Raw genomic sequence first — 27,423 nt, 5'->3', positions numbered from 1 at the left:
GGGAACTTTCTATGTAATTGAGTTACAAACATAGAATTTGATAACTACTAATGTCATGGAAACACACTATTCAATTATACATTTTTATAAAAATCATATAAAAGTTTTAAATTATATAATGGTAATATAGAAGTTAATTTTATTACAAACTTATTCTAGTATACTTACCAAATATTGTCATGATTCTTATATATATATATATATTTGTTATATAGTGTTGTAGTAATGCAATCAAAAACTTAACGGCCAGTATTTATCACGCAAGGCACCATATTTTATTTAGAATTTTTTCAATTGCAACATATCACAGCTTGCCCTGCATGAGCGGTTTGAGGTAGCTGTGGAAACTTTTATTAACAGGCTCAGCATTGAGGGGGCTCTTCATAGCTTCTTCCATCAGACGTTCGTAAGCACGACCATCAAAAGCACCGAGCGTTGAGTTTAGAATCTATAAAAAGAGTTGACCATTAAAAAAATACATAGTTCTTCAAGTAAATTTTGTTGTAAATAACATTTATAACTTATAATTAAATCAATTACAATAAAAGTGATGCGTAAATCATTTGATCATCTGAATGTAAGTCTCAACATTGTGCCTTTACTTTTGTCATTCGAAAGCTTATCAACATTTTTTGCCAACAATGTTTCTTTTCTATTTAGAATAACTTATTATTTTTTTACCTCATCCCTAATGTCAAAGGCATCAACCAGACCGACAGCGTTGGGGCGTAGTTGTACCAGTAAATCTTCGTACCAGTTTTGGAGCTGCTCGATGTCGCGCTCAGATATCGATGTGAACTGGTTAAAGTACAAAAAAATTAAGAATATAATGATAATAAGACAGAAATATTACAAAAACAACGGCCTGTATATGTTCCTCTGGTTCGCCCCTATCCTCTTAAACTCGTGCGTGTAACTTATTCCACGACGCTGCTCTAGTTAGGTTCGGTGGATATATATGTGTGGCAGAACTCATGCAGGATTCCGAGCAGAGCAGTCGAGTTAGACATGAATTACTACTATCTTCAGTTATGATCCGAATGTTCCATTTACTAGGTAATCCCGGGCCTAAGAGAGTTAAATGTTGAATGTAATAGTGAGACAGTAGGCACCCGCAGCAGGTCGCCGAGCGTCTGCAGCGCCCAGTACACGACGTACAGGTCGACGAGCTGGCGCAGCACGCGCCGCAGCGCCGGCGACACGCCGCCCGCGCGCGCCTCCGTCTCGTCGAAGTACGTCGCCAGCAGGATGGCGCGGCAGTGCGCCTGCGGACACACTCCTTAGCTACGGCGACGCCACACGCACGAGGCACCACTGCCAGACATGTGTGTGGACGCCTCGTGGTGCATTTGCAAGAGACCGCCTCCAATAATACAATTTTAAGCATTTTCTATAAATTAAAGTATCACTTCGGAATACGGCAATACACATATACTAAAATCAATACTTTAAAAATATATGAGTTGCGCCCATGAAAAAAATAGTAAACGCTACTAGTTAAACAATCGTAAGACAGAACATACAAGAGTGGTTTATAATTTCGGACACAAAACTTAAAATTGCAGATCTCATCGGTCCCAATACTCGAGAGTCCAATATTTAAGACGTATGTTTTTTTATAAATTCACCGTAGCTTTACCTCAGAAGCCGACGTGAGCTGGACCGAGGTCATGTTCCACGCGTCTTCGTATGACATCCCGCTTTTCTGACGTTTTTCAATTTGTGCTACACACTGACCGATTTTCCTACGTAATCATACAATAATTAGTAAAAAAAAATTATAATCATTATCTCAGAATATATTCCCAATATTTTATTTTTTGGTCTATTTAGATTCTTTAAAGATACGAGATTCTTATATTTTATTTAAAATATCAAAGATTTTTTTCTCTCGAAATATTTAACACATGATAAAGAGAAGTAATCTAATAAAACACTTACCCGGCGGCAACTCTTTGAAAACCTGCAATTATACCCTCGATGGTGTTGTCCCAGGGTGGTGACCTTCTTCCGTTACGCAGGACTCCGAGATACGACACTGTGGGCGTCAGAGTGTTTCCACTGATAGCCTGCTGCCACGCCTTCACCAGGAACCTGGAATCATAATCAATATAATTGATACACTTATTTACAGCACTTTTGTATAGGCTGAGAAACGTTTAGATGGCCATTTATTACTCAAACGCTAAACAACCCCCTTGAGAATGACCGTTGTGATCAAAATCAGGCAGGAGGACACTATCAAGTCTATTACCCAAACGCTAAACAGTAACCAATTCTTTTGGGTTAGCAAGTCTCGACTTTGTAGGAAAAATATACTTGACACTGACTCGAATTTTTTTTTATGTGTAGCACATTGCACGAATAAAAAATAGAATAAGGAGGCACAGGCACAATATTGCAAACACATTAACAGCATTACAGCATTCAATGCTGTCATATCACTTACGTTGTTTTTTCTGGTAGGGCTTTGTGCATGCTCGTCTGGATAGGTACCACCCACTCATCAGATATTCTACCGCAAAACAGCAGTATTTGGTATTGTCGTGTTCCGGTTTAAAGGGTGAGTGAGCCAGTGTAATTACAGGCACAAGGGACATAACATCTCAGTTCTCAAGGTTGGTGGCGCATTGGCGATGTAAGCGATGGTTAACATGTCTTACAATGCCAATGTCTATGGGTGTTGGTGTTTACTTACCATCAGGTTGCCCATATGCTCGTCCACCTACCTTTTCAATATAAAAAATACCAGGGATTCTTTTTTGTTAGGATATTTAAAATTATGTAAGTATTTTTATAATAATTGGAATACTAATTCTTGACGCTGTGTAAGAGTGATTTCATGAACGTAGCTCACCTTGCGGTCTGCAGCAGCATGACGGTGTTCTCGCCCTCGTAGGTGCAGGCGGCGGTCACCAGCCCGTAGGTGACCGGCAGGTTGGACGACAGCATGTACCCGTGGCCGCCGCACGCGAGCCGGCAGCGCTCCACGCACGCCGCCGCGTCCGCCGTGCTGGCCGCCTTCAGGCAGCACGACAGCGCGTGCAGCTGCCATCGACGTGTTGTCAGTTATAGTATTGCACACCCGCGTGATATACATTAGAATAGAGATCCATTTCGACCAGTACGCATCGTTACGAGCTAAATTATTTTTATTGTATTGAGCACATTCGCTAATATTCAACTAACATCCATCTATATAAAAAAGAAGAAGACAACAGTCATCAGGTCACAGTACCTCAGGCAGGCGCTCCATGTCGCCGGCCTCGAGTTCCGCGGTGACGTTGTTGTACATGAGCCACAACCAGTCGGCGCTGGTGCGGAATGCATACACGGAAGCGATGCCGATCAGCAGTTTGTGCTGCTGCGTCAGGTAATCCAGGATTTGCGGCTCTGGCTCGCTGTAAGCATTATAATGACAATTCCTATATTTTTTTCAATATCACAATAATAAATAATTAATGTGCAAAATTTTAATATTTAACTTTGTTAAAAGCTGAGTCATATTTTTAATTCTCATTTTTTTGTGGATTATGAAGAATAGGACTATTCCATTCGGCGATTGGCAGAAATTGGACCTCTCTTTTGAGGAAGACGATATCTTAAAACCTAATAAATCCAATGATATATTTGGAATAATAATCATACTTGGGTTTTGGCTGCGACTGTCTTCTCACAGCAGAGTATCTCGTAGCTATGGTGACGGCCTTAGCCATGTAATTACACATGTCATTGACCAGCATCACGCGAACAAACATCATTGTGCCGTATGTTAGCTTCGAACTTGGGGAATTAACATATGTTCCGTCCTGTTAGGGAACAAAATGCTCTTTTATAGAAAACTGTTTTTTTTTAAACTTAAACATAATGACAAACTAAGCTATTAGTTAATTGTCACAAAGTTAAATCCTTAACAAAATATTATATAACATAAAGATTTCAAACGCTTCACGTAGACAAATATTAACTAACTAGTACTTTGCAATTCAAACCAGTAATTTTATTAATATTATGAGATATTTATAAAAATACCCAGACCAAGTTGTAAGACGTCTTAGCCCTCAACACTGAACGGGCGAATAGATCGTCGAATGTTTATATCGCATTGATTAAAAAATAACACGAGTCAATCCTTATTTCACCCTACGAGGTCGGGATGGGCAGCTAGTCTATATTAATATTATAAATGCGAAGGTAGCTCAGCTTGTCTGTTACGATTTTAAAGTAAAACGACTGAACCGATTTTGTTGAAATTTTGTATGAAGCAAGCCTGAACTCAAAGGAAAGATATGTTTTTTTTATACCTAACACCTGCCCCCTCCTACTAACACGCGGGCGAAAACTTGTATGTCATATCGCAGTTGCATAACTGCCTGAAGATTTAAGACTTAAAAAAGTTAATTGAATGTATAATAGATGTACATATGTATATATAGTCTATTCCAACCAGAAGAGGAGAAACCCCATATAAAGAACTTTGACACCGAATTGACACGATATATTTGGTCGAGATCTTGAATATCTATGATATTCACTATGGATTCGCAAAAAAATGTTGAAGTTGTAATCGAAACTTCGAAAGTTAAATTGCCGTGTGGTGACGGCGACGAATATCACCACCCCATCTCATCCCGTGGGGGGCGTAGAAGTCGACCCGAGGGAATATACACCAGAGAACGGGCAGCAGCGTCTCTCTGAGTACTATGACTAACTTACTGCGATCGCCAACCCGTCTGCCAAGCGTGGCGATTATGGCATATCCCCTCATGATTCGCGCAACTAAACCACGGCCCCTAGTCCCCGGCAGCCCTGCTATTCCTAGCCTTGGTAACAGCTGTGGTAACGGCGGGGCAGGGGGTGCTAAGAATCCCCGGCAGATTTCGTGTTACCAACACCGACGACCTCTGGCCCTGGCAACATATAACACGCGTACACTGCGGACCGACGAGAAGATCATCGAACTGGAGGAAGAATTGAGCAGGTTACACTGGGATATCGTAGGATTATCCGAAGTCCGAAGACAGGGGGAGGATACGATGATCCTGAAATCCGGTAACCTTCTCTATTTCCGAGAGGGCGATCAACTGTCTCAAGGTGGTGTCGGGTTCATAGTCCACAAGTACCTCGTTAACAACGTTGTGAAAATCGAGAGCGTGTCGGCTAGGGTGGCGTACCTTATACTCAGAATCACCAAGCGGTATTCTTTGAAGGTCATACAGGTATACGCGCCGACTTCGACACACTCCGACGATGAGGTTGAGGTCATGTATGAGGATTTATCTAAAGCCATACATACCAACAAGACTCATTTCACTGTTGTAATGGGGGACTTCAACGCGAAGCTGGGCAAACGATTCGGTGATGAGTTAAAGGTGGGACCTCATGGAATTGGAGACCGCAACCTTCGGGGCCAGATGTTGGCAGACTTTATGGAGAAGGAGGGACTCTTTATGATGAACTCCTTTTTCAAGAAGCCAGGTCAACGTAAATGGACCTGGGTGAACCCTGATGGGAAAACCAAGAATGAGATAGACTTCATCTTGTCGACGAGAAGACAAATATTTAATGACGTCTCCGTGATCAATGCAGTCAAAACTGGGAGCGATCACAGACTCGTAAGAGGCTCGTTAAATATCAATGTTAAACTCCAGAGGTCCCGACTGATGAAGTCTACGCTCCGACCATCACCTCTTCAAATCCGAAATCCCGAAGCCTTTCAGCTCGAACTCCAAAACCGATTCGATTGCCTAGCAGACTGCGAGGAAGTGGACACATACAACGACAGGCTTGTGGAAACTGTCCGTACGGCTGGGTCTAAGACCTTCAAGACCAGCCGTACAAAAGGAACCAAAAAGATCTCTGCCTCTACCCTACGGCTTATGGAGGAAAGACGGAAAATGATTCTGACGTCCCCAGCTGATGCTGCCGGCTATCGGCTGATCAACAGACGGATTTCAAAGTCTCTAACTCGCGACACTCGCCAATTTAATACAATGCGCATTAAAGAGGCCATTGAGCGGAACAAAGGCTCTAAAGTGTTCGCCAGAGATCTGTCTGTTGGTCAGAGTCAACTGACAAGGCTGAAAACTGAGGATGGCAGAATAGTCACGTCAAGATCTGAGCTGTTGGAAGAGGTTGAGAAGTTCTACGGTCAGCTGTACACGACAGCTCAATCACCTGTCAGTAGTCATGCTGCAGATCCCAGAGCAAGACTAACCCGACACTACACTGAAGATTTTCAGGACGTCAGTCTTTTCGAGATTAGAATGGCTCTCGGACAACTCAAAAACAACAAGGCACCTGGTGATGATGGTATTACAGCCGAGCTTCTGAAGGCGGGTGGTACACCGATCCTCAGGGCTCTTCAGAGGCTTTTTAACTCCGTCATTGCCAAAGGTCAAACGCCAAAAGCATGGCACAGAGGTGTGGTGGTACTTTTCTTTAAGAAGGGTGATAAAACCCTTCTGAAGAATTACAGGCCCATCTCACTGCTGAGTCATGTTTACAAGTTGTTTTCGAGAGTCATTACGAATCGTCTCGAGCAAAGGCTTGACGACTTCCAGCCACCCGAACAAGCTGGATTCCGGAAAGGCTTTAGCACCATAGACCACATCCATACGCTGCGGCAAGTTATACAGAAGACTGAGGAGTATAACCAGCCACTTTGCTTAGCGTTTGTGGACTATGAGAAAGCCTTTGATTCGATCGAAACCTGGGCCGTGCTGAATTCTCTTCAAAGGTGCCAAATTGATTATCGGTATATCAGGGTGTTAAAGTGCTTGTACGAGAACGCCATCATGTCGATCCGACTCCAGGATCAGAACTCAAAACCTATCCAACTGCAGAGAGGTGTAAGACAGGGAGACGTGATATCTCCGAAACTGTTTACCGCTGCATTGGAAGATTTTCAAGCTTCTGGACTGGAACGGACTTGGCATCAATATTAACGGCGAGTACATCACTCATCTTCGATTTGCCGATGACATTGTAATTATGGCTGAGACCTTGGAAGACCTCGGCACTATGCTCGATGACTTCAGCAGGGTTTCCCAACAAGTGGGTCTAAAAATGAACATGGACGAGACGAAAATCATGTCGAACATCCATGTTGCACCCACTCAAGTCAAGGTTGGAAATTCTGCACTCGAAGTTGTAGACAACTATGTCTACCTAGGTCAGACCATCCAACTAGGTAGGTCCAACTTCGAGAAAGAGGTCAATCGTCGAATTCAACTCGGCTGGGCAGCGTTCGGGAAGCTACACGATATCTTCTCATCCCAAATACCGCAGTGTCTCAAGTCGAAAGTCTTCGACCAGTGTGTGTTGCCAGTGGTGACTTATGGATCAGAGACGTGGTCGCTCACAATGGGCCTCATAAGAAGGCTCAAGGTCACTCAAAGGGCAATGGAGAGGGCTATGCTCGGAGTTTCTCTGCGAGATCGAATCAGAAATGATGAAATCCGCAGGCGAACCAAAGTAACCGACATAGCCCGAAGAATTGCTAAATTGAAGTGGCAGTGGGCGGGGCACATTGCTCGCAGAACCGACGGCCGCTGGGGCAGAAAGGTTCTCGAGTGGCGACCACGAACCGGAAGACGCAGCGTGGGCAGGCCCCCTACAAGGTGGACCGACGACTTAGAACGAGTCGCGGGAAGCCGTTGGATGCGGGCAGCGCAAGATCGGCCAACTTGGAAATCCTTGGGGGAGGCCTTTGTCCAGCAGTGGACGTCTTTCGGCTGATAATGTGGTTATAACTAGTTAAGTTGAATACTGTTGTATTATAAATAAAGGTAAATTAATCAAGAACTGTTTGTAGTGCACATTACAGCAGGACAATTAGCAAATCGCATGCAATTTGTAAATCTACGGTTTGTATGCCTTTATTCCTACTCCGATTGGAATACTTATATGATATACTAGATGCCGCTTGTGGTTGGGAGGTGTTTGTTAGGTGTTGTTATGTCCGTTTCTCTACCCCTTACAACGTGTAAATAAAATTTCATGATGATCGGTTGAGAAGTTAAGATGTGAAAACGTAACAAACAAACAAAATCATTTTCACATTTATGAATATATTTAGCCAAACCCAGTCTATTTTTGTCACGTAAATATTATACATATTAATATTTTCAATAATTAATTGCAATGTTTACATTAAATAAAAATGTTTACAGTAACAGCCTGTTAATGTCCCACTGCTGGGCTAAGGCCTCCTCTCCCTTTTTTTTTTTTTTTTTATATGCCCCGGGATGGCAAATGACTCCACTCCACCTGATGGTAAGTGGTAGTAGAGTCCAAACGCGACGACGGCCAGTACAGTCGGGAAGAATGTTCTGTACTAGCCGTCCCTGCCATGCCGGCCCGCAAGATGCCTCTTCACGCCTCGTTTGAAGGAACCCGGGTTGTAAGAGGAGGGGAACACGTGAGCTGGTAAGGAATTCCATTCTTTGGTAGTGCGGCAAAGAAAGGAGTTGCCAAATTTCTTTGTGCGCGATGGAATTGATGTCACAGTTAGGCGGTGACATCGAGAACCAGCTCGCGTGGACTTAAGAAGGAAGGGGGAAGCAGGAATTAGAGAGAATAATTCCTCAGAGCACTCGCCGTGATACAGACGATAGAAAGCGCTCAGTGCTGCTATCTCGCGACGCAATTGTAAAGGTTCAAGGGTGTTTGTGACCTTTACGTCGCCAATAATGCGTACTGCACGTCGCTGCAAACGGTCCAAGGCCTCCATTAGGTACTTAGCGGAGCCATCCCAAAGGTGCGAGCAATATTCAACGCAAGACCGTACCTGTGTTTTGTATAACAGGCACAGTTGTTGTGGCGTGAAAAAACGCCGCACCTTGTTCAGAACTCCGAGTTTTCGTGAAGCTGTTTTTATAATAGCCTCGATGTAATCCCTTGGACTAAGGTCGCAGCGAACGTCCATCCCCAGCATGGCGATTTTGCTTTGTATCATCAGCGGTGTGCCACAGAGGGAGGGATGAGGGTAAAATGGTGACTTTTTCGCTGTGAGAGCGCACACCTGTGTTTTCTTGGCATTAAACTCAACAAGATTATCAGAACCCCATTTGGCGATGAGCTCTAATGTCCTATCGAGTTCAATGACAAGATTCTCCCGCCTCTCCTCAGTTTCCGCCCGCCCAGCCACTGCGCGTCCGTGGTATCCACCATGCACTGTACTATCATCTGCATAGCAATGTATGTTCCCAAGAGAGAGCATATCATTGATATGCAAAAGAAAGAGTGTGGGAGATAGCACAGATCCCTGGGGGACGCCAGCATTCACTACATAGAATTGTGAAGCGCAACCATCTACTAAAACACGAAGGCTACGGTTGTGTAGGAAACTGGCAATCCAGGTGCATAGCTGAGCAGGCAGACCATATGCCGGTAGCTTGGAGAGAAGACTTCTGTGCCAGACCCTGTCGAAAGCCTTGGAGATATCGAGGCTGACAGCCAACGATTCTCCATGCTTGTCGATAGCTTCACCCCAGAGGTGCGTTACGTACGCTAGAAGATCACCTGTGGACCGTTTTGGTCGAAATCCGTACTGACGATCATTAATTAGACAGTGATCTTCTAGATAATGGATCAGTTGGTTGTTTAAAATCCGTTCCATCACCTTACAAAGTACTGAGGTGATAGCTATTGGCCGATAATTTGCCGGGTCAGACCGATCCCCTTTTTTGGGAACCGCTTGCACATTAGCTCTTCTCCAAGCCTCCGGCACACATCCCGAAGAGAGAGAAAATTGAAACAGGCGCGTTAACACAGGAGACAGCTCCGCTGCGCACTTCTTCAGCACAATGGCTGGTATTCCATCGGGACCGCTAGCTTTCCGTATATCGAGTGATTGCAGCTCCGCACGCACATCACGTTGCCTGATTTTGATGTCAGGCATCGTGTGGCCACATGAAGGTATTGTTGGTGGCTGCGCACTACAATCATCGATCACAGAGTTGTCGGCAAAGAGTTTAGCCAGGAGGTCGGCTTTCTCCTGCGGACTGTGAGCTAGCGATCCGTCCGGATTTCTGAGCGGTGGCAGCGAAGGTTGGCAGAAATTGTTTTGCACAGACTTGGTCAGACGCCAGAAGCTACAGGAGCCCCTAGGATGCGAAATAAGGTCATGACCAATCTGTACAATGCGCTGTGCATCCGCTCTCGTGTATGCCTTCCTACAGGACTTGGAATTTTTATTGTAGTTTGCTTTCAGTGAGTCAATGTTATGTTCTCCCTTTTCGAGGAGAAAGGTTTAAATCTTATTCCACCACGCTGCTTCAATGCGGGTTGGTAGAATACACATGTGACATTATTTCAATAAAATTAGACACATGCAGGTTTTCTCACGATGTTTTCCTTCACCGTCAAGCACGAGATAAATTATAATCGCAAATTAAGCACATGAAAAAATGTTTATATTATGTCAAAAAGGCCTTAAAAACATGGTGAGATATATAATTAACACAAACATCGCGTAAGAGCTATGCGACAACAGCGTCCATGTGTACACATAGTGCACAAATAAAAAGCACTTAACTTGTATAAAACGTTAACAATAGCAATTAGCAACATAAAAAACGAAAATATTACCAGTGGTAAAGATATTTCTCAAATTTTCTGTTATTTTTTTTAAAGAATACGAGAATGATGGGCCACCTGATGGTAAGTGGTCACCAACGCCCATACACATTGGCATTGTATGAAATGTTAACCATCGCTTACATCACCAAAGCGCTACCAACCTAGGGAACTAATATGTTATGTCCCTTGTGCCTGTAATTACACTGGCTCACTCACCCTTCAAATCAGAACACAACAATACCAAGTACTGCTGTTTTGCGGTAGAATATCTGATGAGTGGAGGACCTACCCAGACGAGCTTGCACAAAGCTCAACCACCAGTTATAAATCAAATAAATCGCTTAATTAATCAAAATTGACGTGAGAAACGAAACTAAGATAAGTTTTTTTTTGTAGTATTTTAATGTAAAATATAGTTATATATTTTAAAATGAAAAACACATCATTAATATGATATAATCATTTTGAGGTACGTTCAACAAAATCCTGTCATCGTCACGTCAACGCATTGGAACAGATTACAACAATTTTTATTATTAAACAGTTTTCCAGGAAAATTTTCGATAAATTGACTTCTATATTGTTTAACATTTAACAGACATGTTGAGATACTACAAAAATATTAAAGATAATACAACAATGTTAACTAAACTTACATTTATTTGGTGGGCTTTGTGCAAGTCTGTCTTGGTAGGTACCATCTACTCAGCAGCCATATTCTACCGCCAAACAGCTAATATTTAGTATTGTTGTTCCGGTTTGAAAGGTGAGTCAATGTAACAGGCGCAAGGGACATTACATCTTCTTCTTTGTTCTCAAGGTTTGTGGGGCATTGGCTAATATTCATTACATCTCCAATGTCTATAGGCGTTTGTCACTATTAACATCAGGTGAGCCATTTGTCAGTACATAAAAAAGTTTACCAACAGACATCAAAGAAACCATAAAATGCACTAATATAATCCGTGCAGTGACGGAGAAAGAATACATTTCACTGCCCCTCTCTTTCCCATGGGTGTCGTAAGAGGCGACTAAGGGATATCTGAGCGACCATCTGCTCATCTGGTGGTAGGATGCTAACATCCGCCTGGCTTGTTACCACCGTACGCATGGTGAAAAACTCGTGAAGTGGCTTGCAGCCGCGTTTCGAGGTCAGCCAGCGTACAGCCAGAGCCCGAGCGAGTATTGCCACGATGGGTGTTGGTCCAATTGGACACGGCTGTTGAACCAATGCCGAGGGAAACTGTATTGACCTGCCGGACAGGGAGACCCGAAGAAACGGCTGTTCCGCTGGCCGCCCGTGGCATAGTACAGGGGCCCGAGCGTGCCTAACCAGCTCGTGAGGCTGCCCCACCAGGCCACGCATAATCTCGGGGTGGACCGTCGTGCCGGTTGGTGACCGGTAGGTGGGGTCCCGGCGGCCACTTCCGGGGGGGTTCGGGGGCCCTTCCGTCCGGCGGGTCAGTGTATTTTTCCTTTTGGCAACCACTTGGGGAAACACGCCTCCACGCTTTGCCCATCCCTATCGTGGCAATACATCGCTCGCTTCACGTCTCTTTTCCATTCTATTTTTCCCAAATGGCGCAACAAAACAGAAATAACGGTCGTACAGCGGTGCACACCCCCACCATACCCTCGCTGTTTGAGGTCGAGTTCTCTAACATCCGAGGACTCCACACTAACCTCAACGCTGTCCACCACCATCTCGAGACAGCACGGCCAGCAATGTTGTTTCTCACGGAGACACAAATACTCCGTCCTGCCGATACCAGCTACCTTAATTATCCCGGCTACACGCTTGAAGAATCCTTCAAAGCGAAAGCCGGAGTATGCTTGTTCGTCAGGACGGATGTTTGCTGTCACCGACTGCGCTGCTTGGAGGACCCCTCCTTCTCCATGTTGGTGGTACGTGTGGACCTGGTTCGTCAGAGCCGAGTCTACGTGTGCCTCTACAGATCCCACAATGGTGACTTGGAGACAAGCCGATTATTTGACCATCTTAGTCGGGTGGCAGATGCTGCGCAAGAGCAATTTCCTAACGCGGAATTGGTGTTTTTGGGGGATTTTAATGCTCACCACGAATCCTGGTTGAAATCCCTCAAAACTGACCATGCTGGAAGGACTGCTCATGCTTTTGCTCTCACACATGACTTGACCCAACTGGTTGATCAGCCCACCAGGATCCCAGACATTGATGGGCAAGCACCTTCTCTACTGGACCTTCTGCTGACTTCTCACCCGGTGGAATATCAGGTTGTGGTTCAGGCTCCTCTTGGCTCTTCGGATCACAGCCTTATTTCTACCAGAGTGCCACAGGCCAAGCTGCCGCCACTAGCGGTATGCAAACGTCGCGTTTGGCACTATAAGTCGGCGGATTGGGACGGTATGCGCGATTACTATGCGTCGGTCCCTTGGAAGGAACGTTGCTTCAGTGGGAATGACCCGACAGCTAGTGCCGCTGCTGTTGCTGGCGAGATCATGCTGGGAATGGAATACTACATTCCTAGCTCAGATCTCGTCAGTAGGAGTACGCGTAACCGTTGGTTCACTCGTGAATGTGCCTATGCTGTATCAGCTAAGCAGGCGGCATATCGCAAGTGGATCAACGGCTGCATTAGCGGGGCATCTAACATTGACTCACTGAAAGCAAACTATAATAAAAATTCCAAGTCCTGTAGAAAGGCATACACGAGAGCGGATGCACAGCGCATTGTACAGATTGGTCATGACCTTGTTTCGCATCCTAGGGGCTCCCGTAGCTTCTGGCGTCTGACCAAGTCTGTGCAAAACAATTTCTGCCAACCTTCGCTGCCACCGCTCAGAAATCCGGACGGATCGCTAGCTCACAGTCCGCAAGAGCAAGCTGATCTCCTGGCTAAACTCTTTGCCGACAATTCCGTCATCGATGATTGTAGTGCACTGCCACCTACAATACCTGCATGTGGCCATACGATGCCTGACATTAAAATCAGGCAACGTGATGTGCGTGCGGAGCTGCAATCACTTGATGTACGGAAAGCTAGCGGTCCCGATGGAATACCAGCCATAGTGCTGAAGAAGTGCGCAGCGGAGCTGTCTCCTGTGTTAACGCGCCTGTTCCAACTTTCTCTCTCTTCGGGAAGTGTGCCGGAGGCTTGGAGAAGAGCTAATGTGCAAGCGGTTCCCAAAAAAGGGGATCGGTCTGACCCGGCAAATTATCGGCCAATAGCTATCACCTCAGTACTTTGTAAGGTGATGGAACGGATTTTAAACAACCAACTGATCCATTACCTAGAAGATCACTCTTTAATTAATGATCGTCAATACGGGTTTCGACCAAAACGGTCCACAGGTGATCTTCTAGCGTACGTAACGCACCTCTGGGGTGAAGCTATCGACAAGCGTGGAGAATCGTTGGTTGTCAGCCTCGATATCTCCAAGGCTTTCGACAGGGTCTGGCACAGAAGTCTTCTCTCCAAGCTGCCGGCATATGGTCTGCCTGCTCAGCTATGCACCTGGATTGCCAGCTTCCTACACAAGCGTAGCCTTAGTGTTTTAGTTGATGGTTGCGCTTCACAATTCTATGTAGTGAATGCTGGGGTCCCCCAGGGATCTGTGCTACCTCCCACACTCTTTCTTTTGCATATCAATGATATGCTCTCTCTTGGGAACATACATTGCTATGCAGACGATAGTACAGTGCATGGTGGATACCACGGACGCGCAGTGGCTGGGCGAGCGGAAATTGAGGAGAGGCGGAAGAATCTTGTCATTGAACTCGATAGGACGTTAGAGCTCATCGCCAAATGGGGCTCTGATAATCTTGTTGAGTTTAATGCCAAGAAAACACAGGTATGCGCTCTCACGGCGAAAAAGTCAACATTTTCCCCTCTTCCCTCCCTCTGTGGTACTCCGCTGGTGATGCAAAGCAAAATCGCCATGCTGGGGATTGACGTTCGCTGCGACCTTAGTCCAAGGGATTACATCGAGGCTGTTATAAAAACAGCTTCACGGAAACTCGGAGTTCTGAACAAGGTGCGGCGCTTTTTCACGCCACAACAACTGTGCCTGCTGTACAAAACACAGGTACGGTCTTGCGTGGAATATTGCTCGCACTTTTGGGATGGCTCCGCTAAGTACCTACTTGAGGCCTTGGACCGGTTGCAGCGACGTGCCGTACGCATTATTGGCGACGTAAAGGTCACAAACACCCTTGAACCTTTACAATTGCGTCGTGAGATAGCAGCACTGAGCGCTTTCTATCGACTGTATCACGGCGAGTGCTCTGAGGAATTATTCTCTCTAATCCCTGCTTCCCCCTTCCTTCTTAAGTCCACGCGAGCTGGTTCTCGATGTCACCGCCTAACTGTGACATCAATTCCATCGCGAACAAAGAAATTTGGCAACTCCTTTCTTTGTCGCACTTCCAAAAAATGGAATTCCTTACCAGCTGACGTGTTCCCCTCCTCTTACAACCCGGGTTCCTTCAAACGAGGCGTGAAGAGGCATCTTGCGGGCCGGCAAGGCGAAGGCGGCTAGTGCAGAACGTTTTTCCCGTCTGTACTGGCCGTCGTCGCGTTTGGACTCTACTACCACTTACCAACAGGTGGAGTAGAGTCATTTGCCCTCCCGGCGAATATAAAAAAAAAAAACTCCCTATTTAAAAAAACCCTACCAGTTGTTCGTCTACTTTCATACACTTATCTATAATACACGAACCAACATATTATGTATATTACATAGTCCAGTATTGCACAAACATAGGGTTTCCTTATAATTATTGTAAAAAACGTTCTCTTGTTGCGTCATACATACATACATTACTATAATTAAAAAGTAGTTTGAAGTGAATTACCTTAAATGTATACATTTAAATATATTATCATATTAAAAAAAACCTGCTATCAAATTAATTAAAATGTCTTCATAGTTCCGTTTTTGATAAATCAGTTTAAATTAATTGTATTAACTAATTATAAACTCTCTCTAAACATTCTCGATAATATTATTTTGTACGTAAAATATTATACGAATAACTCGGGGTACACCTTGACCTGAGGTTACAAAAATACCTAAAAATAACAATGAATGTATGAATAATATATGTTTTCTATGTTGAGTTATTAGCCTTTATAACAATGAAATTTGAATCGACAGTTTTAAAAATATTACGAGATATTTCAATAAATGCGTGAAAATACGCTGTATGTACGTGTTGTACGCATTAAATTCTTTCCAAGAAATTGTTTTCGTTGATTTTTTTAGGGACACGAGGTACCGAGACGAGAATACGCACGGCAATGACAACTACAACTACCACAGGCTGAATGTTAATTATAGTAATTAAACAGCAATATTCATTTTACTGGTTTCAAAGAACAAAATCTCTTCGACAATATCTCTTAAGTCTTCATCTCAAATTTAGATTAAAGATCTCATGGTTAATTTGGTAAAAAAAAAGATATAGCTATGCAAAATCTTAAGCCAAAGGTGCATTGTTTATTTGTAGACTCCTGAGCGCGTTAATCTAAATATCTAATTATATGTACCTATATAATAAAATAAATCATTACCAACATAAATTTATAAAACATTATTAAGTTATGTCAATAAATGTAATAAAAGTTAAGAATAAATGTAATTGTTTTAACCAAGTCTCCCTAGGGTAATAATAGTTGTTACTGACCTCTAAGACCTTCGAATTCTTCATTAGCATGTAATCCCTGGGTATCCGCACTTGATCGAAGCCTAGGAATCCATTGTTTGTTCCGTTCATACCAAGCTTGGCGCCAATTTCGCCAACCTTGATGCCAGGCAGCGGCATGTGATTTTCCTCATCGCGGAGCTGGACAATGAACGGATGGATTCCATGGCATTTTCCTTTTGTGTAAAGCTGGGCCATAACAATGCAGTAATTCGCTGTATGGGCCACTGAAATAAGAGTTTTTTTAAATATTTAGGTAAATAATGTAAGAAAAATTTTATTCGTTATAGTTGATGCTGAAAGATTTGGGTTAATTGTATCAGCTAGTAACAATTCAAAATAATATTACAAATTAACTTATTTTGACATTCTTACTATATTAATTATGTACTTAAAAATATAATGGCAACCGGATATTCTCCATTTCAAAATGAGCTATTTTTTTTTTTTTTTTTCATATTCACCGAGATAGCCCAGTGGTAAGAATGCGTGAATCTTAACCGATGGACGTGGGTTCAAACCCGGGCAAGCACCTCTGAATTTACATGTGCATAATTTCTGATTATAATTCATCTCGTGCTTTTCGGTGAAGGAAAACATCGTGAGGAAACCTGCATGTATCTAATTTCATCGAAATTCTGCCACATGTGTATTCCACCAACCCGCACTGGAGCAGCGTGGTGGAATAAGCTCCAAACCTTCTCCTCAAAAAGAGGAGAGGAGGCCTTTAGCCCAGCAGTGGGACATTCACAGGCTGTTACGGTACGGTACGGTATTTATTCATATGGTTAGATTGTAGGCAGAATTCGCATGGGATGGATGGTCTTGCAAAAAAATAATTTCCAATTTAAGTATACGCACTTAATTCGTTGTAAAATTGTATTTTAATACATTTATTTAATTTATATTTTTATATCACAACCAATCAAATTATTTAAAAAGGGAAATATTTTTACTGTTGACCTGAGTTGTTTTGAAAGCATTTCATTGAGTGTTTGGGGTTTACGATAATCAAATTTATGAGGAATTTTTATTTATCTTGAATGTTTTTTTATAAAGAATTCGTGGTATTATCTATAAATAATTAATTGAGAGATTTTAACTAAGATGGAAAAACACAACCAATCAAATTATTTAAAAAGGGAAATATTTTTACTGTTGACCTGAGTTGTTTTGAAAGCATTTCATTGAGAGTTTGGGGTTTACGATAATCAAATTTATGAGGAATTTTTATTTATCTTGAATGTTTTTTTATAAAGAATTCGTGGTATTATCTATAAATAATTAATTGAGAGATTTTAACTAAGATAGAAGAATGGTTGGTACCATTTACATACACTATATAAGTTCTAGACAAATAAAATCTGATTACTTCGCTTTTTGTATTATGTGTTATGTCTATTAAACTATAATAGTTAGTATTTATTTATTTACGTATATGTATTTGCATGTATATTTATCTAATCAACACTATGTCAGTGTATCAATACGTCGAGTCTAAAGGTTGTCTGGGCGAGTACTCTTTCTCAGCGATAAGGCCTTTGTATGATTTGAAACTTTTCTCGCTTTTTTTATTATATAACTATTTGATTTAATTTAATTCTTGGGTATAATTCTTTCGCATATAAAGGGTAATTATTAGCTGTTTTTAATATTTAATCAAATGGCGATAAATATTGCTGATTAAATTATCATAGGTATGGGTTGATCGATTGTCTATTTGCTACGATTTATACAAAATAATCTAAATCTGGTAATTATTTTAATCGAAAGCAATATTATTTCATTTTAAATCATACAAAATATAAATGTGTTCGGTATCGATATGAATTATCTGGAATTTTCCATTAGATTCCCTACTTATTATGATACTAGGAAGCATATACGATATTTATACTCTACTAGGGTTCACCGGCGGTTTTTATGGGGGGAGGGGGGGTTGTACGTACAAAAAAAGTAACTTATGCCTTTTGTTGACGTTCAAGCTCGCTTCATACACAATTTAATCAAAATCGCTTCAGTGGATTAGCCGTGAAAGCGTGACGGTCAGACAGACTGAGTTACTTTCGCATTTATAATATTATAGTACAAATGTTACGTTATCGTTACGAAGACAATCAAAATCGAGTAGCGTAGATAGATTCTAAGAGTATTTATTATTTGTATTGGAGTAATATAAAGAAAAATAGTCATGTCAAATGTTATCAGAAAAATAAACAGTTTATATCCAAAAATATTTTAACGACATTTGTATAAATGTAATAAAAACTAGCATTGGTAATTTCAATTAAAAAAATAATACCGTTCTGCTAATTTTATAGTAGGTATTAAGAATATACACAAACATATTTGTAGATAAGTTAATGTCGAATGTTTCGAAATGTTTAAATGCGCTGCCAGCTAATTACGTTTAAAAATAGGTATATCTATTGAAAACGTTTTGATATCGCTTCAATTATCATCTGTTTTATAAAAAAAATACTCCAGTTCAATTAAAGTAACAACATTGATTAGGTACTTTTGGTAATGTATTCTACAATATAGGTGTCTATTAAATTGTGTGTTTATTAAAAATGGTAATGTTACTTAACCAATACCTTGAGATAGATTACTAAAGATGATATCGTTTTTTTTTAATTCATATAATAAATATGTATCATAGTTATTGTGCTTGCTTCAGATAGTTTTTCCTTAAATGTATCACATTTATGTTGAGAATTTAGAATATTGAATGTTGTCTATGAATAATTTTCATTATTAAAAGAGACGTTAAGATTTATATAAAAACAAAACGGTCATTCATTATTTTTCTAGGATAGATTGCACAAAGGGCAAGAACTCAACTCCATAGTGCGTTGAGGCCAAAATGGACGGCAAAAATGGGATGATAACTTAGTGTTACGAAAGCTTAGTTTATTAGATACTTAAAATATATTAAATATGTTACCATTATGTCATAAAAATAACAAATATATAATTCTCAATATTATATTAATTCTGAATACGACACAGAGATAAATTAGATGTCAAAGAACTAGGAATATGTTCTTATTATATTAATTGTCTGTATTTCAAAATAACATATATTAAAAAAATCATTCGAAGAAATATTACAAATAATTAAATCAAACGTAATACTAAAAAAATTGAATATTGCGATTTAAATGATATTGGATTTAATATAACTTTGGTTGATTGTCTTATCACTAAATTATTAGCATATCTGTTCATTATCTCCATTTAATATTATTGAATTTTATAAAGATTTTTTTCGGTTCAAAAATTTTTTAGAGACTTTTGGAATTTGAATTTCAGTCAGATAAAGACAACATTTAACATAGTCTTTTTTAGTCATTAAAAGAAATACTAGGTCGAATTCGAAAAATACTAAGGCGCATCTTTTGACCTGTGGTAGAAAATTACAGATGGCGTACGCGTTATAACCACGAGCTATATCAAATGTACGATGAACCTAACATCATTAGGACCATAAAGATCGGACGCCTGCGATGGGCAGGGCACGTATTACGAATGGACGAGGCCAGAGTACCCAAACGCTTCTTAGAAGGCCGGCCGGAGGGTCGCAAAAGTAGAGGCAGGCCCAAGCTCAGATGGTTAGACGGCGTCGAACGGGACACCAAGATCTTATGGGTGACAAGTTGGAGAACGAAAGCCACAAGTAGATCGGACTGGAGAGATTTACTGGACCAGGCTAAAGCCCACCCGCGGCTGTAACGCCTCAGATGATGAAAATGTTAAGCAAACAATAAGAGTAAGTACCTAAAGAGAAACGAACCTTAAATTTACGTATTCGATGCTATTTTATGAATTATGTATTTCTTTCATTTCATAATTTATACCATAGATTATTTAAGATCTCGATCTCACGTCACTTTAATGTCAGTAGTTTATTTGTCTTTTATCGACCTGTGTTTTGAATAAGCGATATGATATATCATACACATACAAGTCTAATAAACATAGTTAATCCAGATTTTCTAATATACTTATTGCAAAAGCCTACAAGTGCAATACTTTTATTTTTATAAAACGAAATATACCTTACCGAGGCGCTTATTTAAACGTTTGTAAAATTTATATTTTTAAGCAACTAAATAAATTGTACATTTTTCCTTCAGAATTAATTTCCACACACAGAATAGGTAATACCCATTGTGTTCTTAAATTTAAATATTATATTTATATTAAAAAAAATTTTAGAAAGGTAAATTAAAACAAAACGTGTTAGTTAAATAAACAACAAGCTTTATATGTGGTCGGTCTACCATCATTTGCTAACGATGTTATGAAACTGCCGCGAACTCAATATATCGGGCGAAGAATGGTATTGCTGCTATAATTTATTTTGTATTTTATAAATGATTTGACCACATTTCCTTATATGAGAATAGGAAATATTCTAAACAATATATATATTAACAATAGTAATCACTTTATAACATAATAATAGTTATTATTATTATGTTATAAAGTGATCTTAACCAATTTACAAAATAATTTTAATAATTAGTCTGGTTTATTAACATGTAATAACTTTAATCTATGAATATAATAGTTATACAATATTAACTATGTTTCGATTTAATTTGATGACAAGAACTTTTTTTTAGCACAGTATTTTATAACCATAAAGTTCAATCAATTACTTCGACAAAAAACATAAATATTTTTTAAAACAATAAGATTATGAACTGTGGAACTTTCTCGAACATAATTTGTCAAAAGCGAATGTTCCGATTTACTTATATACGTAACAATCTAAGAAATATCCAACCAGAAGGAATCAAAGTAAGGACGTTAAAATAGATTCTAATAATTTATTTTTGATTAGTTTGTCCGAATATTTAATTTTTTGTCTTTGGAGGGGTAAGCATGTCATTTGCAGAAAGAAACAAGAACCTGTTTCGTAGGAAATTATATCTTCTATAACTTTCACTAAAAGTATCAGTGTACAATAACGTAAATAGTATGCTAACATAACAGTTTTAATTAAGAATCAAATTTAACAATTTAAAATATGTACTGGTAAATATCCGAGGCCGTTACTTTTAGAATATGCAATGACTTTAGTATCTATTTTTTTACATTTATCTTAAAAAAAACAATTACGTGAGAAAAATAAAATATAATTAAAATATCAGGTAATGTTGTGAATTAACGACCACATTGTTATATTATTGTTTCCATCGTACGATTTTTTATTTATACACTTACATCTCGTACATATACAAATAGACTCATAACTATACTCGCACAAATTATATTTAACTATAGTGAAGTCACGGCGACATTTAATTACAAAATTAAATGTCGCTATGACTTGTAACCCTATTATAATAACACCGTTTTTTCCAATCAAAAGAGATACGTCATAAAGGCATACGGTACTGATACTATTTATTACAATTTCTCCTGTAGCCTACCTAAGAGGATAGGTACCTTCGACTAGTTAGTGTAGAGTATTGATGTTGGATTATTATTATTATTTTAAAAAGGCAAACGAGCAAACCGCCTGTAGATGTCAAGGTTACTTTTGTCAATGCGCTGTTAAACATATGACTTAAGATGTAATATCCTTGGAACTTTTAATGCACCGGCTGGGACTCAGCGTTTAAAATACATTTCATATAATAGAATAATAGTAATAATAATGTCCACCAGACCGAATATGCGCAGAGATATTATAGTTCGGGGCCTCACGGTATTATGCGCAAGCGATCTTGTGACGACCCCCGAAGAGGCGGAGAGGGTACCATTGGTTTTTTTGGTGCATATTACGGCACTTGCTCGGCGCCGGCGAGTCCAACATAAGTGTAGAGTGAAAAAAGGGGATATTATAGTGTACATGTGTGTGGGCAAACACAGGTGCACTCCTTATTCCCTAACTCTCATAATGCGATGGGACGGCTATCCGACACGACTGAAAAGAGTTCAGCTGTAAGACCAACGACTTTACGTGCTTTAAATTTATAGGGGATTTTACGTAATAATATTACTACGTAAAATGTACACAAATATTCGCTTATTGATCAAAACGCGACCGTAATCATTATGTATTGAAAATTTGAGGAAAGCATATAAATTTGCATGTTTCGAACATTTTTTTTTTCTACTCAAATTTTCAAAATAACACTTCAATTGCTATTTTATTATATGTTATTACCAAGCAAAAATAAAATATAATCGTTGACAGAGGAAAAATAGAATTTATTAAAACCAGAAGCAAACCATGAATATTGCGGTAGTCCTGATTTTAGGGTAATGGTTTTATCGCAAAAAATAGGTTTTAACCACGATCATACCTTTTTTATTTAATTTTTTACCTTAGATTAGAATTAAAAATAAAGTGTATGAATAATTATTATAAAGCATCTATTAAAGATTCCTTAATGGAAGTTTGGAATAATAATGATAAGTAGATAATTTGAAAAAATAACTAGTTAGTGAGTTTGCGTACGGTTTTAGTGCTTGTAAAAATATAATATTCAATACCTATATACCGGTAAATAAACTTTAGATTTACATATCCTTGCGATTTGCTGATAACTTCGCTATCTTTATTTATAAAACAACACTATTCCATTCAAGTCCTCGTTTATCCTTTATACTTTACTTTTCAAAGCTCCAATAACAACTTCGCCAACTATCAAAACATTTTTTTTTACGGATTTCACGAATCGATGTCATGTCAATTCAAGGTCAGAGTTATTTATCTTTACCCCCTCGTGCGTTGGAATAGACTGTGATTAACTAAATTTTATTGTTCGTATTGGTGCATGGATGATTTTTTTTTAATTTTATTTATACTCACATCCGCCGGGCCACCACTTGTAGGAGGTGAGCGTGGGACTGTGGAGAACAAACTCCTTGGTACTAGGATCATATGTCGCAGTAGTCTCCAATCCACGAATAAATGTTCCGTGCCCTAACTCCGTCTATTGAAGATTATAAAATACTTATATAATGTTAATTTTTTGTTGATTGATTAAAAATAGCTTCAAATCAATAAAGACGTACGGAATTAAAGAAAACTTGCCAAGGTAATATAATTGGCTTTTAATAATTATTTAATGACTGATTTTGGGTTTACAGACCAAAGCCAAAGACCAAGAGTCTAAAATATATGTATATTACTAGTTTTCGACGTCGGCTTCTCTGTTGTGTAAGGTGTTAGAAATCATAAAGTAGCCAAATTTCATCAAAATCGGTTCAGTGATTTAATCGTAACAGAAAGTTTGACAGACAGTTACTTTCGCTTTTAATATTATAATATAAATATAGATTAACAGTGTATTGGAAATGAAGAAAACCTTAAGCTCTTAATGTTATGCTTGCAGAAAACTAATAACAACTGAAATGTATTGTTAATAACAATGTTTAGTGATTGACGATGTTTATAAATTATTAAGAAAATAATCAAGATATAGATATAATACCTGCGCATACGTTCCTATAATGTCAAGATTGAAGGCTCTTCCAATCCAGTAGGCTTGCTGTTCGACAGTTCCTTGGCCCATTACAGTCGGTATAAACATTACATAGTGCAGTGTGAGAGGACAACCGTCGCTCAAGATCGCAGATCCTAAATTACCCCCGAGCACTGCCCTGGGAGATGATAAAAATTATACATAATTATAAATACATATATAATTATAAATACTATTTTTTTAAATGCCTCTTGTTTCTGCGGTAAGCTATGATTATAGTATAAACTACTCCTTACATCGTCAATACGCTGCCAACCATGAATCTAATCATGACGTTATGTCCCTTGTACTTGTTAATTAAAGTAACTCACCGTACCACCGGGTAAAGACATATTGAATTATGTTTTATATTAACGTCCGGATATGTTGGTCTAAGACACGATGACTATGATATGATTCTTGGGAATATGACAGGTGGATGAATGCATTTGAAATCCGTACAAAGTAGACATAAGAGTTATTCAAGTGTTGATTTCTATTTACAATTATATTTGTGCTCTTATTCTTACATTTCTTATAATGTTCTTGTTCTTCCGCTAATCTATGTATGTCTCTGTTTTTGGGCAGCAATGACAGTTGACAAATATGTTCATACCAGCTGTTCTTTAAAATATCTTTATGGTGAATTTGAAATATTATTACGAGTACAATAAAATCCATTGTGTGTGACCAATAATAGTGAAAGAATTTTTATTTATTATATTTTTAATAACATATAACTGTTGTAGCTCCGTCATATTGCAATGCAATTACTAATAATTATCAGCGGATATGTGCTCTTATACTAATTTATATAAATACATTTTAATTTAATTAATTATTTATAAATTATCTATTGTGCTCTTTGTTCGTGTGCAAGTTGTATGTGAAAATACAGTTTTATCTCCTGATGTGACTTTGAGTTTGATTTTTTAATGGTTGGTTGGTTTAATTTTGATTTTTACTGATATCTTAACCTTCAAACGTAAAAAGTACGATGTAACTTCTCACATATATAAGAACTACATTTGCATAACTACCCATGTTTTATTATTCTAAGCAATGTAGTAAGTGAGCGTATTTATAGGCACAATGGGTATAATGTGCATCAACAGTGTAAGGAATGGTTGATTAAATAATCTACTGAATGAAACTTAAAAAACTGAAATTTGCAAACTTAATTCAAATTCAAGTAATTATATAACCATAACACGCTCATTTCGTAACATATTAACTCAGTCAGTGGTTCTTTAAATCAAAATAGTTTTCACAGCCTCTGTTTATAAGATCAAGTATTAAAATAAAAAAAAAAAACATATCACTGTTACACAATTATGTTAATTGGAAATGTTGTATTATAAATGTTAACTTTTGTATTTGTATACTATATCATTATTGCATTCTGAGGATTACCTATACCGTGAGGTGAGAATGTTAAATGAAAAAAGTTTATTTTCTTGCCGATAAACTTTTCATAATACAGTTTACACAGTTCACAAGCTTGTTTTAAATATGAACATATTATTACTATGTTAACATCATATTTTTATTTTAAGCTATGAATGTGTATGAAAATAATTTATTTGGTTTTCTACCACAGTTGAATTATACCTCAGACTTTAGAATTATATTATGACATGATGATTTATTAAGGCTTTAAAAAACCAGTTGAAACGCAAACAGACATTAAAAAAAATATGTAAAAACTATATAACTTACATATAATTTTCCATTCCAGCATTCTCTTCCTCTTGTAATTTTCGTATCATCTTAAACAGTAGACAAGCCTTTTTCACAGCCAGTTCATACTTCTCCTTGTGACTTAAATATACGGATGGTACATCATCATTGTGTATATTTTCTTTGAGAGCCATTTCCTCTAAAAAATTTTTATACTTTATTTCCCAGTAGAACTTAATGATGAAGGTCATCAACTATTTATTTTAAAAATATTTATGAGCATACTGGTAGGGTGTCATGCAAGCCTGTTAGGCACACCTCATCTATGTGCCAAATATTAATACTTTTGTATAAGCGAATGAATAGGCTCAAGGGATGGCACATTTGATATTATAGCTGGTGGAGCATTCATGGTGTAAGTAATTGTTTATATTTCTGCCATCGTCTATCGGCAGTGGTGACTACTTACTATACCATTGCTGTTATCTGCCTTCCACTTATAAAGTAAAGGAGATGAATAATAACTAGACAGATAATTTGTTATGGCAGTCTACTTTAATATAAACTGAGCACTGTACTGTTATTTACAATTAAATCATAGTCATTATAATATTATATATCAGCAAGTATTATAAATGTTTATTTTGTTTGTTTTCCTATAATATCATACTAGGCCAATTTATTTATTTATATATTATAAATAGCTAATTCTATCAAAACATGTAGAAAGAAACTGTCTACTTAAGCCTAAATTTGTATGTTTAATTTTAAAACAATCAATAACCAAAGTTGAAGGTCTTATTTCTTGTTAAGGATATGCTTTTGTGCATCATAAAACAAAATAGTTAAATATACAAATTTAATAATCACCTGTCTTTATCTTGAAAATTGAGTTCCATATCAATGAGATTAGTTTTTGTATATATTTGGAATAAATAAAAAAAGGCCACAACATCAATTAAATAATATGACTAAGATATAAGATAAAAATAACTCAGAAGGTAAAAATTTGCTTCAAATGTTTATTCTTTAAATGATATACTATATGTAAAACTCAATGTGTATATGTTTAAAGAACTTGTTTATTAACTTTACATAACATATGTATATTTAAAAAAAAAGCTTTACACTTCTCGAATGTCGACAAGAATTATTATATTACAATAGCATAATTCACTTTTTTGTCAGTTTAACATCTGTTGCTCTTACTTTTGCTTATTAACTTCAAAAGTAAATTCTTAAAGTAATATATTTTTATGTGTAAAATAAAACATATTACTTAGAATATTAAATTGTTTAACATGAAAAATAATTGTGTTTACTCTAGGACAACTATCTAAATAATAATAATAACATAAAAAAAATGTTTCTAAAGATTACGCATTGCTATTGGGAAATAAAAAATATGAGATAACAAAAAGTAAAAATCAGTAAACAGGTATCTGTAGCGATTTACCTCTTTTCTTTCTTTCCTCAGTCTTCTCAACACCTCCATCAATAAAATGTGTTAGTTCCGTTATATCAAACGTGCATTGGTCCCTTTCTTTTTGTAAATCAGGATTTATTTTAGTAGACATTTTTTCAAAAATTTTGCGATGTTTTATAAAATAATTCGAATAAAGAGCAAAAATAATGTGAAACAAACACAACGCAAGTGCACAACACTGTGTCCAAACACTGACTAAAATCTAAATCTTAATTGATGTAGACTTGTCGAGAAAACTTGTTTGTTGAAACACTCGTCACTCAAACCAGTTTGTATTTAGCACAAATGTGACGTTTCGCGCAATTACACTTTAAACTGATTGCGCGCCAATACTTGTATGATATCTAAAGGGACATTGGCCTTAACTGATTTAAAATAACATATACGTTTATTTTATTTATCGCATCTCATTTTGAATCAAATTTAATTATTACATGTTTGTTGTTTAATAATTTAATGTCAAAAATAAAGGTTCGTAAAAAATCAAATATGGGTATATAGGT

The 27,423-nt window shown here is 38.3% G+C and overlaps 1 protein-coding gene across 1 annotated transcript; it reads right to left on the bottom strand.

Moving 5' to 3' along the window:
* Positions 1-236: 236 nt before the first annotated feature.
* LOC126768862 (probable peroxisomal acyl-coenzyme A oxidase 1) lies at positions 237-27,280 on the bottom strand. The gene is made up of 13 exons (XM_050487235.1): positions 26,891-27,280; positions 25,474-25,633; positions 23,725-23,893; positions 23,100-23,223; positions 16,250-16,494; positions 3,649-3,809; positions 3,239-3,401; positions 2,858-3,048; positions 1,942-2,094; positions 1,640-1,745; positions 1,113-1,265; positions 682-798; positions 237-448 (listed from the first exon to the last, which is right to left on the bottom strand). Exons 1-13 carry the CDS (start codon positions 27,009-27,011, stop codon positions 305-307), a joined length of 2,007 nt encoding a protein of 668 aa, XP_050343192.1. The 5' UTR covers positions 27,012-27,280; the 3' UTR covers positions 237-304.
* Between the last annotated feature and the right edge of the window lie 143 nt (positions 27,281-27,423).

The sequence above is a fragment of the Nymphalis io genome, chromosome 1 (assembly GCF_905147045.1).
Source record: "Nymphalis io chromosome 1, ilAglIoxx1.1, whole genome shotgun sequence".
Lineage (NCBI taxonomy): Eukaryota > Metazoa > Arthropoda > Insecta > Lepidoptera > Nymphalidae > Nymphalis > Nymphalis io.
This window is presented reverse-complemented; position numbering and strand designations above follow the sequence as displayed.